This window comes from Heloderma suspectum, chromosome 5 (assembly GCF_057233095.1).
Source record: "Heloderma suspectum isolate Gila_16-S chromosome 5, 16-S_ref, whole genome shotgun sequence".
In the NCBI taxonomy this organism is placed as follows: Eukaryota; Metazoa; Chordata; class Lepidosauria; order Squamata; family Helodermatidae; genus Heloderma; species Heloderma suspectum.
In genome coordinates this window covers 6697227-6712381 of record NC_139462.1, presented here as the reverse complement: position 1 = coordinate 6712381, position 15155 = coordinate 6697227, and the positions used below count along the sequence as shown (strand labels likewise).

The 15155-nt window shown below is 49.1% G+C and overlaps 1 protein-coding gene across 1 annotated transcript; it reads left to right on the top strand.

The window, feature by feature from the left end:
- The first annotated feature begins 7169 nt into the window (after positions 1–7169).
- Positions 7170–12966, top strand: LOC146343545 (uncharacterized). Its single transcript, XM_084855270.1, has 3 exons — positions 7170–7372; positions 9734–9953; positions 12224–12966. The coding sequence occupies exons 2-3, from the start codon at positions 9745–9747 to the stop codon at positions 12459–12461; spliced, it is 447 nt and encodes a 148-aa protein (XP_084711396.1). The 5' UTR covers positions 7170–7372; positions 9734–9744; the 3' UTR covers positions 12462–12966.
- Positions 12967–15155: the final 2189 nt, after the last annotated feature.

Below are 15155 nucleotides of genomic sequence, written 5' to 3'. Positions count from 1 at the left end.
GCATCAGAACTACTCTGGGAGTCTATGGGCTCAGTGTCCACCCTGACAAGGACATGCTCGAAGACAGGACAATCTTCCGGCAGCCCTTCAAACGGACTGTTCAGTAACGTAGGGTGCGTGGCCATCCTCTTTGATGCCTTAAGGAACAAAAAGGGCAACCCTAATTTTTTTTTTTAAAAAAAAGAACTTGAAAAACTGCTTGTGTCAGGTGGTGGCTTCATGACGTTGCCAGAGCCAGCCAATAGCTTGGCACAGAACCCGTTTCTGCTGGAAATGTGCAGAACTGACTTATAGAATCATAGAATAGTAGGGTTGGAAGGGGCCTACAAGGCCATCGAGTCCAACCCCCTGCTCAGTGCAGGAATCCAAGTCAGAGCATCCCTGACAGATGGCTGTCCAGCCTCGTCTTGAATGCCTGCAGGGTGGGAGAGCCCACCACCTCCTTAGGCAATTGGTTCCATTGTCGTATTGCTCTAACAGTCAGGAGGTTTTTCCTGATGTTCAGCCGGAATCTGGCTTCCTGTCACTTGAGCCCATTATTCCATGTCCTCCACTCCAGGATGATCGAGAAGAGATCCTGGCCTTCCTCTCTGTGACAACCTTGCAAGGACTTGAAGAGTGCTATCCTCTCTCCCCTCAGTCTTCTCTTCTCAGGGCTAAACATGCCCAGTTCTTTCAGTCTCTCCTCATAGGGCTTTGTTTCCAGTCCCCTGATCATCTTTGTTGCCCTCCTCTGAACCCTCTCCAGCTTGTCTGCATCCTTCTTAAAGTGTGGTGCCCTGAGGTACCCCACTCGTTACCTCTCCCCAGTTTGAGAAGATCCCACTGAGAAGCAGTCTTTTAGTCCGGTTCTGTAGCCAACTGTGAATCCACCTGATCGTAGTTTCATCTAGCCCACTTTGAACTAGTTTGCTCATCAGGATATCCTGGAGCACTTTGTCGAAAGCTTTGCTGAAGTCAAGGTATATTATGTCTACAGCATTCCCACAGTCCACAAGGGAGGTTACTTGATCAAAAAATGAGATCAGATTTGTCTGGCAGGATTTGTTCTTGACAAATCCATGTTGGTTTCGAGTAATCACTGCATTGTGTTCAAGGTGCTTACCGATGGATTACACTCTGGGAGAGAGTGGAGGACAGGAAGGCCTGGTGTGCTATGGTCCATGGGGTCACGAAGAGTTGGACATGACTTAACGACTGAACAACAACAATAGATGGATTGCTTTATCATCTGCTCCAGAATTTTCCCAGGGATTGATGTCAGACTGACTGGTCTGTCATTCCCAGGTTCCTCCTTTTTACCCTTTTTGAAGATAGGGACAACATTAGCCCTCCTCCAGTCATCTGGCACTTCCCCCGTCCTCCATGATTTCTCAAAGAGAATAGACATCAGTTCTGAGAGTTCTTCTGCTAGTTCCTTTATGACTCTAGGATGCAGTTCATGTGGCCTGGAGATTTGAACTCATTCAAAGTAATTAGATATTCCTTGACCACATGCCTATTGATCTCAAGCTGCAGTCCTGCCCCTTCAGCCTGTACTTCGCCTTTGCTGGGGGGTCATAGACCTTCTTTTAGGAGAAGACTGAGCCAAAATAGGAATTGAGCACTTCTGCCTTTTCTTTGTCATCTGTAATCATTTTGCCATCCTTATTTAATAGCTGAGCCACCATTTCTTTCCTGTCTTTTACTATGCACAAATCTGAGGAAAGCCTTATGATGCTTTTAGCATCCCTCGTGAACCTCAGCTCATTCTCAGCTTTAGCCTTCCTGACGCCATCCCTGCAATTCTGTGCTACCTGCCTATACTCTTCCTTTGTTACTTGGCCTGCTTTCCACTTCCTATATGTGTCCTTTTTTTTGTTTTCAGGTCATCTCTAAGCTTTTTGTGAAGCCACATTGGCTTCTTCTGTTGTCTTCCACCTTTTCTTGTTAGAATTGTTTGTAATTGTGCCTTGAGAATTTCCTTTTTTAAAAGCTCCCACCCATCTTGGACTCCTTTTCTCATTAGAGTCGCTTGCCATGGGACCTTACTCGTCATTGTTCCGAGTTTATTAAAATCAGGTTTCCTAAAATCCAGGGTACCCAGAACCAAGAACTCAAGTACAACGTGGTCGCTTTCCCCCAGAGTTCCTGTAACTGCTACTTTATCCATTCAGTAATCTCTGTTAGTTAGGATCAAGTCAAGGATAGCCGATCCTCTACTTCCTTCCTCTGGTTTCTGTAGGAGGAAGTTATCCGCCACACAAATCAGAAACTTCCTGGAGGGGCCATGTTCTGCAGAATTTGTCTCCAACAAATGTCGGGGAAATTGAAGTCCCCCATTATCACTACATCATGCTTCCTTGAAACATTGGCTATTTGCATTTTAAAAGTTTCATCCTCGTCTTCTCCTTGATTGGGTGGCTGGTAGTAGACTCCGACCACCATGTTCCTTTTATTCTTTGCTCCATTTATTTTGATCCAGATGCTCTCGATGGGGCTACCAAGCTCCTCCTCCTGTATTTCTGTGCAGAGATATGCATTTTTCACATACAGTGCAACCCCACCTCCCTTTCTGTTCCTCCTGTTCTTTTTGAACAACTTACATCCTTCAATTGCTGTATTCCAGTCATGAGAGTCATCCCACCAAGTCTCAGTTATACCTATCAAGTCGTAATTTCCTTCCTGTATGAAGAGTTCAGGTTCATTCTGTTTGTTTCCCATACTCTGGGCATTAGTATATAGACATCGAAGACCATGTGCTTCATGGTCTGGCTTTCTTCCTACATGTTTGTGAAGACTATTATTGGGTGCTATTAGAGCTGTTCTCTCCGTTGCAGTGCATGAGCCTTCATCCATTGTTACCCCCAACTTTACATCTCCCTTCCCTGTAGCATTCAGTTTAAAGCCCTCCTGATGAAGTTTTTCATGCTCTGGCCAAACACATTCTTCCCAGCCTTTGTGAGGTGCAACCCGTCCCTAGCCAACAGCCCTTCTTCCAGGAAGTATAGCCCGTGGTCCCAGAATCCAAATCTCTCTCATTGGCACCACCTTCGTAGCCAGTCATTCACCCGGAGTATTTTTCTTTCCCTTTCTATCCCTCTTCTAACTACTGGAAGGATGGATGAGAAAACTCTCTGGGCCCCAAAGTTCTTGAGTTTCCTTCCCAAAGCTTCAAAGTCTGACATGGTTTGTTTGTAGCTCCGCTTGGCGGTATCATTTGTTGCCACATGGATGAGAAGAAAGGGATACCTGTCAGTGGGGTTTATGAGTGCAGGCAACCCTTCAGTCACGTCTCTAATCTGTCCTCCAGGGAGACAGCATACCTGGTGAGTTCATGGGTCTTTGCAACATACTTGGGTCTCGATCCCATGCAGCAAGGAGTCTCCCACTACTACCACTCTTCTCTTCTTGTTGTTGTAGGCCTGGGTTTCATCGCCTCTGTTTGACTGAACTTCAGCCTCTTGCTCACTCTCATGTAGGTTCCCCTGTGATTCTTCCTCTGCAGGCTGTCCTCCAGTCTCATCCGCAAGTACCTGGAATCGGTTCCACAGCTCCACTGCTTCCACTGGTGCAGAGTGGCGTCTAGTTCTTCTTCTCCTGTCACCCTTTTCCAAGGAGTATCCTCTACTCCATTTTTCTTCACCTCAGCATTTCGCACTTCTGCCTCAGCTTGCTGTTGCTCTTCAAGCTTCTGGTCTTCCCTTTGCTGCTGTAGTTCCCCCATTCTGTCCAAGAACTGTTCGTGCTCTCTTATTCCCCGGAAGGTCGACAGTTGCTGCTCCAGTCCACTTACTTTTTCTTCCAGCAGCGTGATCAACTTGCACTTGTTGCAGGTGTAGGCCATGTTGTTCTCAGGCAAGAAAACAAACATGGCACACACCTTGCAGATCACCACCACTGGAGAGTCTTGTCCTTCCATAGCCTCTTTTACCTTTTTGTGTCTACCTTCCTGGTTGTTCTAGAGTAGGCTGTGCCTGGTCCTCTACTCACTAGAGGTTAAAAGCAGAGTCCCACTGGTGTGGAAGTGTGTGTTACAAGAAAATTAATAATAATAAAATGTTAGGGGCCTCCCCCTTGACCTCCCCTGCCGAACTCCCCTGGCCAACTCCTGTTTGCTCCCCCTGCTCACTCGCTCTGGTCACTTTTGCTTCTGTAGTCCCTGGACCAGCTGGAGCAGCTTCTGTGTTCTGCTCTGCTCAGCTGGGAGGCGGGAAACAGACTGGAGCTTCCTGCCCACACAGCTGCTGGGAGTACTCAGGCCACCCCCTCCATTCAGTTGGAGCTCTCAGGAGCACCTGGTGAGCTCACAGCCACTCAGAAGGATAAAGGGCAGCCCCCTGGGCTTCCTGCAGCCCACTTACCTTTTTGCCTCTGTCTCCTTTGTCTCTTCTACCACTGCAACTCCCCTGACCAACTCCTGTTTGCTCCTCCGTCCGCTCGCTCTGATCACTTGCTCTCTGGGAGCTTGCTTGCTTCTGTAGTCCCTGGACCAGCTGGAGCAGCTTCCTCTGCTCTGCTCAGCTGGGAGGCGGGAAACAGACCCTGCAGGATCAAGCTTCTCCTGAGCTTGACCCTGCAGGGTGGAACCTGACCTGATCTTTGCACGGCAGGCGTCCTTCCGCAGCGTCTTGTGCTCCCTGAGGAGGTACCTTCGTTCCTCTCTTTTGTGTTTTCCTCATGGACACAAGATGGCAGCAGAGCTACACTTTTCTCCTGGACTGGGCTGGCCCAAATTGAAGTTATCGTTTTAGCCATCTGTAGTTCTGTCCACCCCCTCCCTTTGGGAAACAATTGAGGTGGACTAGCACATGCAGATCCCTTGCTAAAAAAAGCCTTGGCGGGTGGGGTGGTGGGGTGGGTTGTACGGATGTACACTACAGATACAGACACATGTCATAAGATTGAAACAACAGTCTTCTTTTTCCCCGTTGCCAGGAACCAAAGGTGGTTTATATAGTCCCCCTCTGCTCCATTTTATCCTCACGACAACCCTGTGAGGTAGGTAGGTTAAGCTGAGAGTCTATGACTGGCCCAAAGTCACTCCGTGAGATTCATGGCTAAGTGGGGAATAAAACCCGTGTCTCTCCCATCCTAGTCCAACACTCTCATCATTACACCACACCAGCTCTCATCAAAATCAATGAGACCTAATTTACTCTTGACCAGCTCAAATCACATTGATTTCAATGGGCGTACTGTAAGCATGACTAAGACTGGATCCAGCCTGTAACTTTTGCATTTGACTTGGTATGCTTTTTTTCAATGTATTTTACATTTCTGTTGATGAATTTGTTTTTATGAAAGTGTATCGTTATCAAGAAGGAATAGATTCATTTAAAAAGTATTATACGATGGTTTTGATGCTGTTGTAAGCCTCTTTGAGGGTCTTTGGTGGAACTGCAACACATAGATGGAAATATAAATGAATCCACTGAATTGCCCATTATGCTTCCAGGAGCCGGGCCCAGAGGCCTGGGATTGCTCACAAGCCGGGCCCGCAGCCATTGTGCAGACGGTCCACGTGCTCTGGGGTAAGGCACGTGCCTTGCTTCTCACATCCCTTGTGCTGCTACGTTGTCTGCCTCCGTCGGAGAAATCGGTCGCCGTGGCTCAGCCTGTCACCCTCCTTCCTCTCACGATCCCTCCAGGTTCACTGGAGTTTTCTAGACAGACTGCTGCTTTCAGTTGTCCGGTGGCGCCATGAGCAGGGGGGCCCTCAAACGCTGCGGAGGGGCGGGGGGCAATATACCATTAAGTCTATTAATGGACTTAATAGACCATTAAGTCTATTAATGGACTTAATAGACCGTTAAGCCTAAAGGCACCAAACTGCATCACTGCAAGCGTCACCCACAGGTGTCGGCCCTCCTTTTTTGCTGTTGCCTTCATACCCTGCTGGTGGGCCGCCCATTGGGGCCCCTGGCTGGTCACTTTGGGAACAGAATGCTGGACTTCAGTGGCCTTTGGCCGGAGGCGGCAGGGCTCCTCCTGTGCTCTCAGCATTGCCCTTTGAGGGGATGCGGGACGACTCTCCTTGTCTTCCTGAAAACGAACAAGGATGGATCAGTGTGTAGACCGGGGTGCTGAACCTTTGTCAGCCCGGGAGCCAAATCCAGTCACAGAGGAGCACTCGGAGGCCACATTCCAGGGGTGGCCTCAGAGAGGCACCTCAGCCTTTTAGAATGGGGGAAAAACAGACACAAAAGCTGAACCACCAAATGATTGGTGATTGGGAAAGGGGCGGGGCCAAGGGAGTGGGCATGGCCATCTGAAGAACCGGCTGCGCTGGTTACTGGTGTGTTTCCGAGCCCAATTCATAGTGCTGGTTTTGACCTTTAAAGCCTTAAGCAGTTTGCGACCAAGTTACTTGAAGGGCAGCCTTCACCCATATCAGCTTGTCCACACTTTAAGATCAGAAAGAGAGGCCCTTCTTACTTGTCCACATGGGACAGCAGTCAGGTGGGTGACTGCACATGACCGGGCCTCCTCTGTGGTGGCCCCACACCTTTGGAACAAGTTGCCATTGGAGGTCCAGCACGCTTCATCATTGCAGGCTTTTAAGAAGGCTTTGAAAACATATGACTTCTCTTGATAGGAGTGCTATTCTTGTCACTGTTGTTGCTGCTGGTTTTATTGTTGGCTTCTATTGCTGTTTTTATTTCTATTTTATTGTGTTTATATTTTATCGCTTTTTAACATTTTAACTGTTTTTATGTATTTTATTGCTGTGAGCCGCCTTGGGAAGGCCTCTGCTCTGAAAGGCAGCCAGGAAATGTTTTAAACAAACCAACAAACAATCAAACAAATATTGACATCCCAGGAAGGCTGCCCTAACCCTAACCCTAACCCTGAGGTTCAACCCCCCTGTTGTAGACATATGTTTTTAATGAATGCATGGTGCCCAATACAGATTATACAGTTGCCACCTTTTTCTTGGCTCTGTCTTTATCAAGCAGGCCTCGGTCCTATGGACATCTTAGCAGCTGCAGCTTTTATGGGCATGGAGCTGAAGTGGCAATGTCATAGGCTGAACTTTCCATATGTCAGGCTGCAGGGAAAAAGCACAGGAGCAGGACCCAACAAAAAAGGTGGCAACTCTACGGATTAGGCTCTTTCCGAATAATGACGGTGTGGGTGTGCTGAGGTTGACTTTCATGCATATGAGCCCAGCTGGATCTCTTTATGACATCAACGGACACATCAGCTGGAGTGGATTGCTGAGGAGGGCGACCCAGGGGCAGCTCAGCTGCCAAGAGGGAGGTGGGGAGGCTGGGGAAGGGAGCAGAGAGGACAAGAGGAATACGGGTGTGTGTGGACAAGGGCGTTGTTACTGCCCGAAATGAGGTTGTGAACATACCGGTGCGTGGCTGCAAGCTGCCCAGAGTGGGAGGTAAGTCTCGCTGATGGCTGCCGTCATATGCACCTCTCCATCTTTCTTTGAGCCGAGCCCTGATTTGAATGTAACTCATTTTCCATTATGATTCTTAGAAGGTCCCAGGCAGCAAGGAACCCTTGGGCCTCGGCATGGGCAAATGGGGTGCACAGCAGTGGAGGCAGGTGGCCTCAATGTCACTGTGTGTGTGTGTGTGTGTGTGTGAGAATCCGCTCTGGGTTTCAGTCAGAACCAGCCAGAACTCTAAAGGAGTTAGAGTTTCACACCTTGGAGGGCTCTGTTCGAGTTCTGACTGAAACCCAGAGCAGAGTCGCTGTCACACTGACGCTGGGGCCAGGAGCCTCCCCGGTGCATAGGAAGATGAGAACACTGGGGCTGTGCATGGACCCCCTGACCCACTTGGAAGCCACTTTGGGGCTTCCGAGGTGGCCCAATATGGCTATGGCTGATTCGGGGGCCTCCCGACTTGCTTTGGCTGATGAAGCAGAAGTGGGACTTGGATTCACTTCGGCTCCCCCAGCATGCCACCCAGCCCCCAGCCCCTTACTTGGGCCCTAGTTCGGGGGGGGCGCCACCACTGGGGGAGCCACTGCCGGGGGGAGCTGCCATTGCTGTTGCTCCTGGGGGAGCCACTGCCACCGCCACCTCTAGGCCCTCTGGATGTGCGCCAGCAGCCATCTTGCTGTTCATTTTTAAAATGGCGACTCCCCGTACTTCCAGAAATATATTCTGCCGGGGTGTGTCCAGGGGACCCAGGCAAGGAGCTGGGGGCTGGGCGACAGCAGTGGCGGAGGTGTGGCGGCTGGGCTTCTGGGCCGCTCTGATGTGCACCGAAGCGCTTCGGAGCAACCCACTTTGCTTTGTGCCACTTCGTGCCTCCTCTGCTTCGCCTCAAGGGTGGCCTGAAGCGGCCTGAAGTGCCCGGCTTTGACTCGGAGTGCAGGCTTCAGGCCAAAATGGTGCACAGCCCTAAAACACACACGAGGAGTCCTGGGTCAGACCAAAGGCCCATCTAGCCCAAGGGTGTTGAATCTCAGGCCGCTGGGCCACGTCTGGCCTGCCTGGGGTCCCAGTCTGGCCCTGCAGGGTTCCCTAGGTGGCGACACCCCTTCCTCTGGCCCCGCCCCCTTTCCCCCAACCATCGGTCATTGGGCGGTTTCCTGGCTCTTGTGCAGTCCCCTCTAAAAGGCTGAAATGCCTCTCCGAAAGCTGCGTTGCTGGCAGTCAAAGCTTCAAGCGAAAATAAGCAGGTGTTTTGTTATTTTGGCCCTGCCCCCTTTGCCTTTGCCCCACCCACCACTGGAATGTAGCCCCCAGAAGAGCTCTGAAACAGAATGTGGCCCTTGGGCTGCCAGAGGTTTGGCACCCCTGGCCTAGTCCAGCATCCTGTTTCTCACAGTGCCCAATGAGGCGAGTGCCTCTGGGGAAGCCACCTGCAGGGCTGGAAGCAATAACCAGCCCTCCCCTCCAAAGCTGGGCCACATAAGCAGTCCGCAGCAGAGATGTCTGGATGTCTCTGAGGAGAGAATTTCAGAGTCTGGGGGCTGCCCCTGAGGAGACCTGCCACCAGTGGACACCCATTTGATGGTGGTGGGGGTGGAGGGAGGGGGGTAGAGCAAGTGGTGATGACCACAGCATATGGGCAGCAGGCAGGGCTGTCGGAGAAACTCACAATGGAATCAAAAGAGTTCAGATTTCTCTTCATCTGCTCTGCGGGTTCCACAGTGGACCGGCTTTTTCTGAGTCATGTGGATTCTGCGCTCTTGCAGATTGGTTCTTCGCTTTTGGGGAGGATTTGTGCGAATCCGTATTAGCTGATGCGTATTTGCGCAAGTGCATCAGCGCTACTGTGAATTAGTGCCAGCAGAACGAAATTCTCATTTTAAAAAATCCAATTCCGTCCATGAGCAGATGACGGAATGAAAGACGCCTGACAATCCAGGAAACACAGGTGGAGTGGAGTTAGCAAAATCCCTACGTCCCTAGCAGCAGGTTCATGGGAGAGAAGGCAGCCCTTCAATATCTTGGGCTCAGAGCATTTAGTGCAGCCTTCGCAGGTTGGAGAAGGCTGATGGAGTGCTCTGAAGGTAAGCAGCAGCACTTCAAATTGTGCCTGGAAACCAACAGGAAGCCAGCAACCTCAAAGCACACGTGTCGTGCGTGCAAAGCAGTTCACGAGCCGGCCAGCTCATTCTTGACCTTTTGTCATTCCTGAACACTGTTCTGGGGCAGCCCTGCACAAAGTGTGTCATGTAACCTGGAATCTAGCAAGGCTTGGGATGGGCTGACAGGATCTTACCGAGTCCTGGAGAATCCCAATCAGCTCTATCCACAGTTTCCGCTCGTGCTTCCCTGCAGGTGTTTCCACAATGCTGCTGCGGCCGTTTCAGAAACCTCACCATGCCCAGGGAGCTGGTGATGCTCTCCTCCAAACGGACGTCCCTCCTAAGTTTGAGCGGCTCTTGAATGTTCTTTTGCTCCTTGCGGCCCTCCACTTCCTCATCCAGACCGCCATCTGTTTCTCCTGCCTCTTCCTCATCCTTCCCATGGGTTTTGTCATCTCCAATGTGATCTCTGGGTAAGTTGGGAGTGCAGGGGCAGAGGGAGAGGGCAGAGGCAGCCAAACTGGGCCATGACCAGTGGCATAGTGGGCTGGTGGGGCTGGCAGCACAGGCACTTGCTTTGTTAGCAAGGATGCTGACGCTGTCTCTCGCCCCGTCCCCCCAGAATTCCCTGTTCCCTCTGAGCATGGCCGCAACCCTAACAGTAGCTGCTGGTGGTGGGGTGAAGGGTGGGGAGGAATTTCCCCAGCAATAATGTATTCTTCCTGTTGTGGTGCAAAATATTTTGAGGTGGCTTGGGGTGGAATGGCCAATGAAGACCCACGAGCTTTACAAAAGACCTGCTCCTAACGGAGATGAAAACTGCTAGAACTGGTTTGTTGCTATGGGTCAATGCAGCTGGCTGCATTTCTGGACTCTCCTTGGGTGTGTGCTGATGGCCGGTCATGACCGTGCTGGTCATGATGAGCGCCTGTACTTCAGAATTGACCACCCCACCACTACCAGCCCTGACATCTGGCTAAAGTGGTTGCAGCTAAGCAGATAGCACCGGTCAAGTTTTCTTCCACTGGTATCATACGCATAAAAAATAGAGGGCTTGCTCAACAAGGTACATACAAGTCCAGACCCCCGGGAAACAGCTTTGGATCTGGGGCTCCATGGGTCCAGGGCTAGCAAATACCCTGGTGCCCCATAAGCCCTTCTAGCGTCATCTCTGTGGTCCAGGAGGACCAGAATATGGAATGTGGCGTGTGGATCTTGAGATGACTATGAAGGGTTAAGCAAAAAGCCTGAAGCATGGGACAAGCAACAGATAATTAAGCTGCTAGCAATTCACACCTCTAAGGAAACTGGGAAGCAGCTTAGTTGCTTGAGGGGAAGTCACAAGAGAATGTTGTTTCCTCTTGGGCATGCCTAAGATAAAAGTGTAGATTACCTATTATAGGGCTCTGCGGATCAGGTGCAGAATTCACCATCTTGAAAATCTCAGCTTTATTTTAAATTTCTTTTTAAGAAAGCAAGTTCCAAGCCTTTATGGCTAGGATCATACCTACTGAGAAAATCATAGAAGACTTCCAGTAGCCAGGGAGTAGGGTGTTCATTGTATAAATTAACCAGGTGGCCAAACTTTGCTTTTTGAAGAAACATAATCTTGGTTATCCTGGTGCAGAATGTCCTTTAGCATATTTATCTCATTTAAAGTACTCACATGCCACCTTTCACAGCAAAGCCCTCCCAAGGTGGCTTATAAAAGTTAATTAAAACCATAAAGCAATTTTCAAATATCAATAAAGACTAAAACAAAACAACAACAGCAATTTAATGAAGTTTCAAACCCAACTCACAACACTTTTAACAGAACATTGATTGAAACAAATAATGGCTCTTTTACAAACTAACAAACGTACGTACTTCTATGGGGAGAAAGCTCAAAGATAGGGGCCATCACTGAAAGGGCCCTGTCCTGAGAGCAGGGTCTCCACATTGATCTTAAGGCCCAGGCAAGTTTAGGGGTACAGGCGGTCCTTCTGGTCCCAAACCATTTAGGGCTTGAAATGTCTAACACCAGGGATGATGGGAGTTCTAGTCCCACACATCTGGAGGGCAACAGGTTGGGGGAAGGCTGCTCTAGAGAGTGGGAAAGGGAAAAGCTGCCCCGTTTTCCTGGAATATCCCAGCAAAGCACAGGGAGGAGAATTTTTAAAAGTGGTTAGGGGGTTGAGCAGGCCAATTGCCTCTACTTCTCACCCCATCCCTAGTTTCCTACCCCCGCCCCCAACTGACTTGTTAGCACTGAAGATATGCTGGGAGAATGCAAGCCCCTGGTTCTTTAAAAAAAAAGAAAATATGTACTTCTTTCAATTTACAAAATTATATACATCTGCGTGCCTCAAGAATTCCTTGAATATGGAGAAACCACTGCCTTATTTCTGGCAGGCGCCATTCCGCTTCCAAACTCACAGGCCAGGAGTGTTCAACCTTTCTCAGCCCAAGGGCTAAGTTCCATTTCAGAGAAGCTCTTGGGGCCGCATTCTAGTGGTGGGCGGGGCCAAAAGCAAAACAGGTGGGGCCAAAGGCAAAAGGGGCATGGCCCTCTGGGGAACCCAGATTGGGAGCCAGAGTGGCCTGGATAAGGGCCTGGGCCTGAGACTCTGCCCCCTGTCATTGGCACCCAAGTCCCGGGTTTTCTGTTGGAGGGAAGGACTGAGTTGCATCCAGGAGTCCATCGCTTGCCTCACCCTCCTTGTGCTTTGCAAACCCACTCTCCTGTCCTTCCTCTTCCTAGGGCAAACTCTGTCATGGCTGCCACCTCTTCTGAGAATCTGCGGACAGGATACCACTTGGGCCATGGGGCAGGAGAGAGAGCTGAGGCAGTGGCGTTCCTCCCGAATGCCCAGGGGATTGAGGACCTGGTGCTTTCCATGGCGGTCGCTTACTTCCTGGTCCGCGCTGGGCTTGTCTTCTGCAACCTCATTTTCATCCTACCCTTGATCTTCTTCCTGAACGAAACCAACGGCTCTTGAGGAAGAGAACCAAGAAGGCACCACAAATAAAAGGAAAAGTCTGGAAACATTTGCCACGGGCAGACTCCTCCTTTGGCACATGGGACAGGCTGGGGGGGGGCAGCCAACTGGACCTCCACACCCCCCCCCATGGGTGTTGCTGTGCCTGGAGCGATGGGGCCCTGGTCGCAAATGTATTTCCCAATCCCTGGATCTGTTCCCCAGAGCCCTGAGTATCCATGGATGCCAATAGAAGATTTCTCCCCTAGCTTAATTGACATGCAGGGGGTGATTTTCAAGGGGGATTGCAGCCGGGGAGGGAAGGGTTGCAACACCCCACTCGAAATCTCTCCCTGCATGGCAAGTAAGTTGAGAAAAAACACACACACTTTCCCCACTGGTTTGGCATGAGCGGAGGCAGGGTGCAAGTCAATTGAAGAATGTGCCTTATTTGAGATGATTTGGATGATAAATTAATTGGCCGGCTTTGCCTCCTGTAAAATTTAAATAAATCCTAGTAATTATTTCTGTATTGGTATATATAGATATAAGTCAGCATATGCAGATTTTATGCAGATTTGTGTCCTATCGGCCTAGGCCCCAAATCTTTTACATGCCAAGGAACACCTACCCCTTCCTAGGTCTCTAACGACTGATCAGAGAAACAGACGTTCTGAAACAGGCCGAGGGCCATCTAGTCCAGTGTTCTGCCTCGAAAGCCTACATGCTCCTCAGAAGCCCACCAGCAAAGAAGGAAGTCAAAACTCCGTCCATTCCTTTCGTTTGTCCAGAGCAGCCTTCCTCTACCTGGGGACTTCCAGATGTGTCAGGGATGTATGGATTTTGTAGAATCCATTCTGTCTGTGTTTTGCAGATGGTCTGGTGTTTTTTCGTTCCATCATCCACTCATAGATGGGATAGGATTTTTTCCTATTTCCCAAATTTGCACTTGTGAAAATGCACAAATCCCACCCGCCCCCGGACAAATCCCTCCAGAATGTGCAAATCCCTGCAAAATGTGCATGGTCATGCTTTAGCTTAAGGGGGACATGCACATTTTTGGCCTGTTTTTCTTTTAATTTTACGTATTTTTCTATTTGGATAAAATTCCGGAAAGTTTTAAAAAAAAAAAAAAGTTCCTCAAGTCAGTGGAATCTGTGTGACTTGGGAAAAGTTGGTCCGCTGCAGAACCCAGAGGCTGGATTCATAGAGCCCCAAACTCATTCGATTCCATTGCAAATTTCTCTGACATCCATAGTTGGACTGAAACATCCATCATTCATGGAATAGATGAATTTTTAAAGCTCCCTTAAAGGTTTATGGGGTTGAGGCTAACCCCTTTCAAAGGTCATCCAAACCAGTCGTCATCATCCTGTGGCAGTGTGTTCCACAAACTAATGGTGCATTGTGTAAAGTAGGGCTTCCTTTTCACTGAGTGATCCCATGCTCTCATGGTATGAGAGAGGGAGAAAAATCTCTATCCACTTTCTCCACACTGTCTGTTATTATATACATCTCTATCACATCATATCCCCCCTTGAATAATCTTTTCTTTCTAAACTAGAAAGCCCTCAACGGCGCAATCCTATGCATGTTTGGACTGAAAAAAGTCCTACAAAAAATCCTTTATTCCCATGCTGGCTGGGGAATGCTGGGAGTTGTAGGACTTTTTTTTTTTCTGTCCAAACATGCATAGGATTGCACCTTCAAGAATATAAGAAGAGCCCTGCTGCATCAAACCAAAGTCCTATCTAGTCCAGCATTTTGTTCCCACAGTGGTTAACCAGATGCCTATGGGAATCCCATAATCGGGACATAAGGAAGGCTGAGCGCCGAAGAATTGATGCTTTCGAACTGTGGTGCTGGAGAAGACTCTTACGAGTCCCCTGGACTGCAAGGAGGACAAATCAGTCCATCCTAAAGGAAATCAACCCTGAGTGCTCATTGGAAGGACAGATACTGAAGCTGAAGCTCAAATATTTTGGCCACCAAATGCGAAGAGAAAAGTCACTGAAAAAGACCCTGATGCTGGGAAAGACTGAAGGCAAAAGGAGAAGGGGACGGCAGAGGATGAGATGGCTAGATAGCATCACTGATGCAATGAATATGTACTTGAGCACGCTCCGGGAGAGAGCGGAGGACAGGAAGGCCTGGCGTGCTATGGTCCATGGGGTCACAAAGAGTCAGACACGACTGAACAACAACACTCATGTTCCCCAGCTCACCACCTCTGATACTGGAGGTAAAGTACTAGCTTTTTCTTATAAGGATAACCATCAGACTAGGGATGTACAAATCTGTCAGTTTCACTTCCTCCAGCATTGAGATCTTCTAAATCTCAAAGTCTTTCCTTCCTGAATATGAAAAAATTTGCAAATTTTGGTAAATTCTTATAAAAAACAATCTTATCAAACATGAAATTCTTATCAAAAATTAATTCTCAACTATCTGCACTGGCCCAGTTCAATAAGTATAGCTATTCCCAGCACAGGAGACCAAGTAGTACCTGCTTGCCATATATTTATTAAAGGTGAGCTTGGTTGAATACACAGGGATTCAAAGTTTTTCAAACTCAAACTTCCAAGAGTTAAGCACTCAGAGTCCAGGGCCTGGATGGACAAATCAGTCAGTTTCGGTTTCTCCTGCCTTTGTATGTTTAAGATCTCAAGTTCTTCCCTTACCGAATATGAAGACATTTGTGGATTTTTTGGTAAA

Coding starts and splice junctions, on each gene's coding strand:
- LOC146343545 (XM_084855270.1), top strand. CDS start 9,745: ATGCTGCTGCGGCCGTTTCAGAAACCTCACCATGCCCAGGGAGCTGGT. Junction 9,954..12,223: donor ATCTCCAATGTGATCTCTGG/GTAAGTTGGGAG, acceptor TCCTCTTCCTAG/GGCAAACTCTGTCATGGCTG.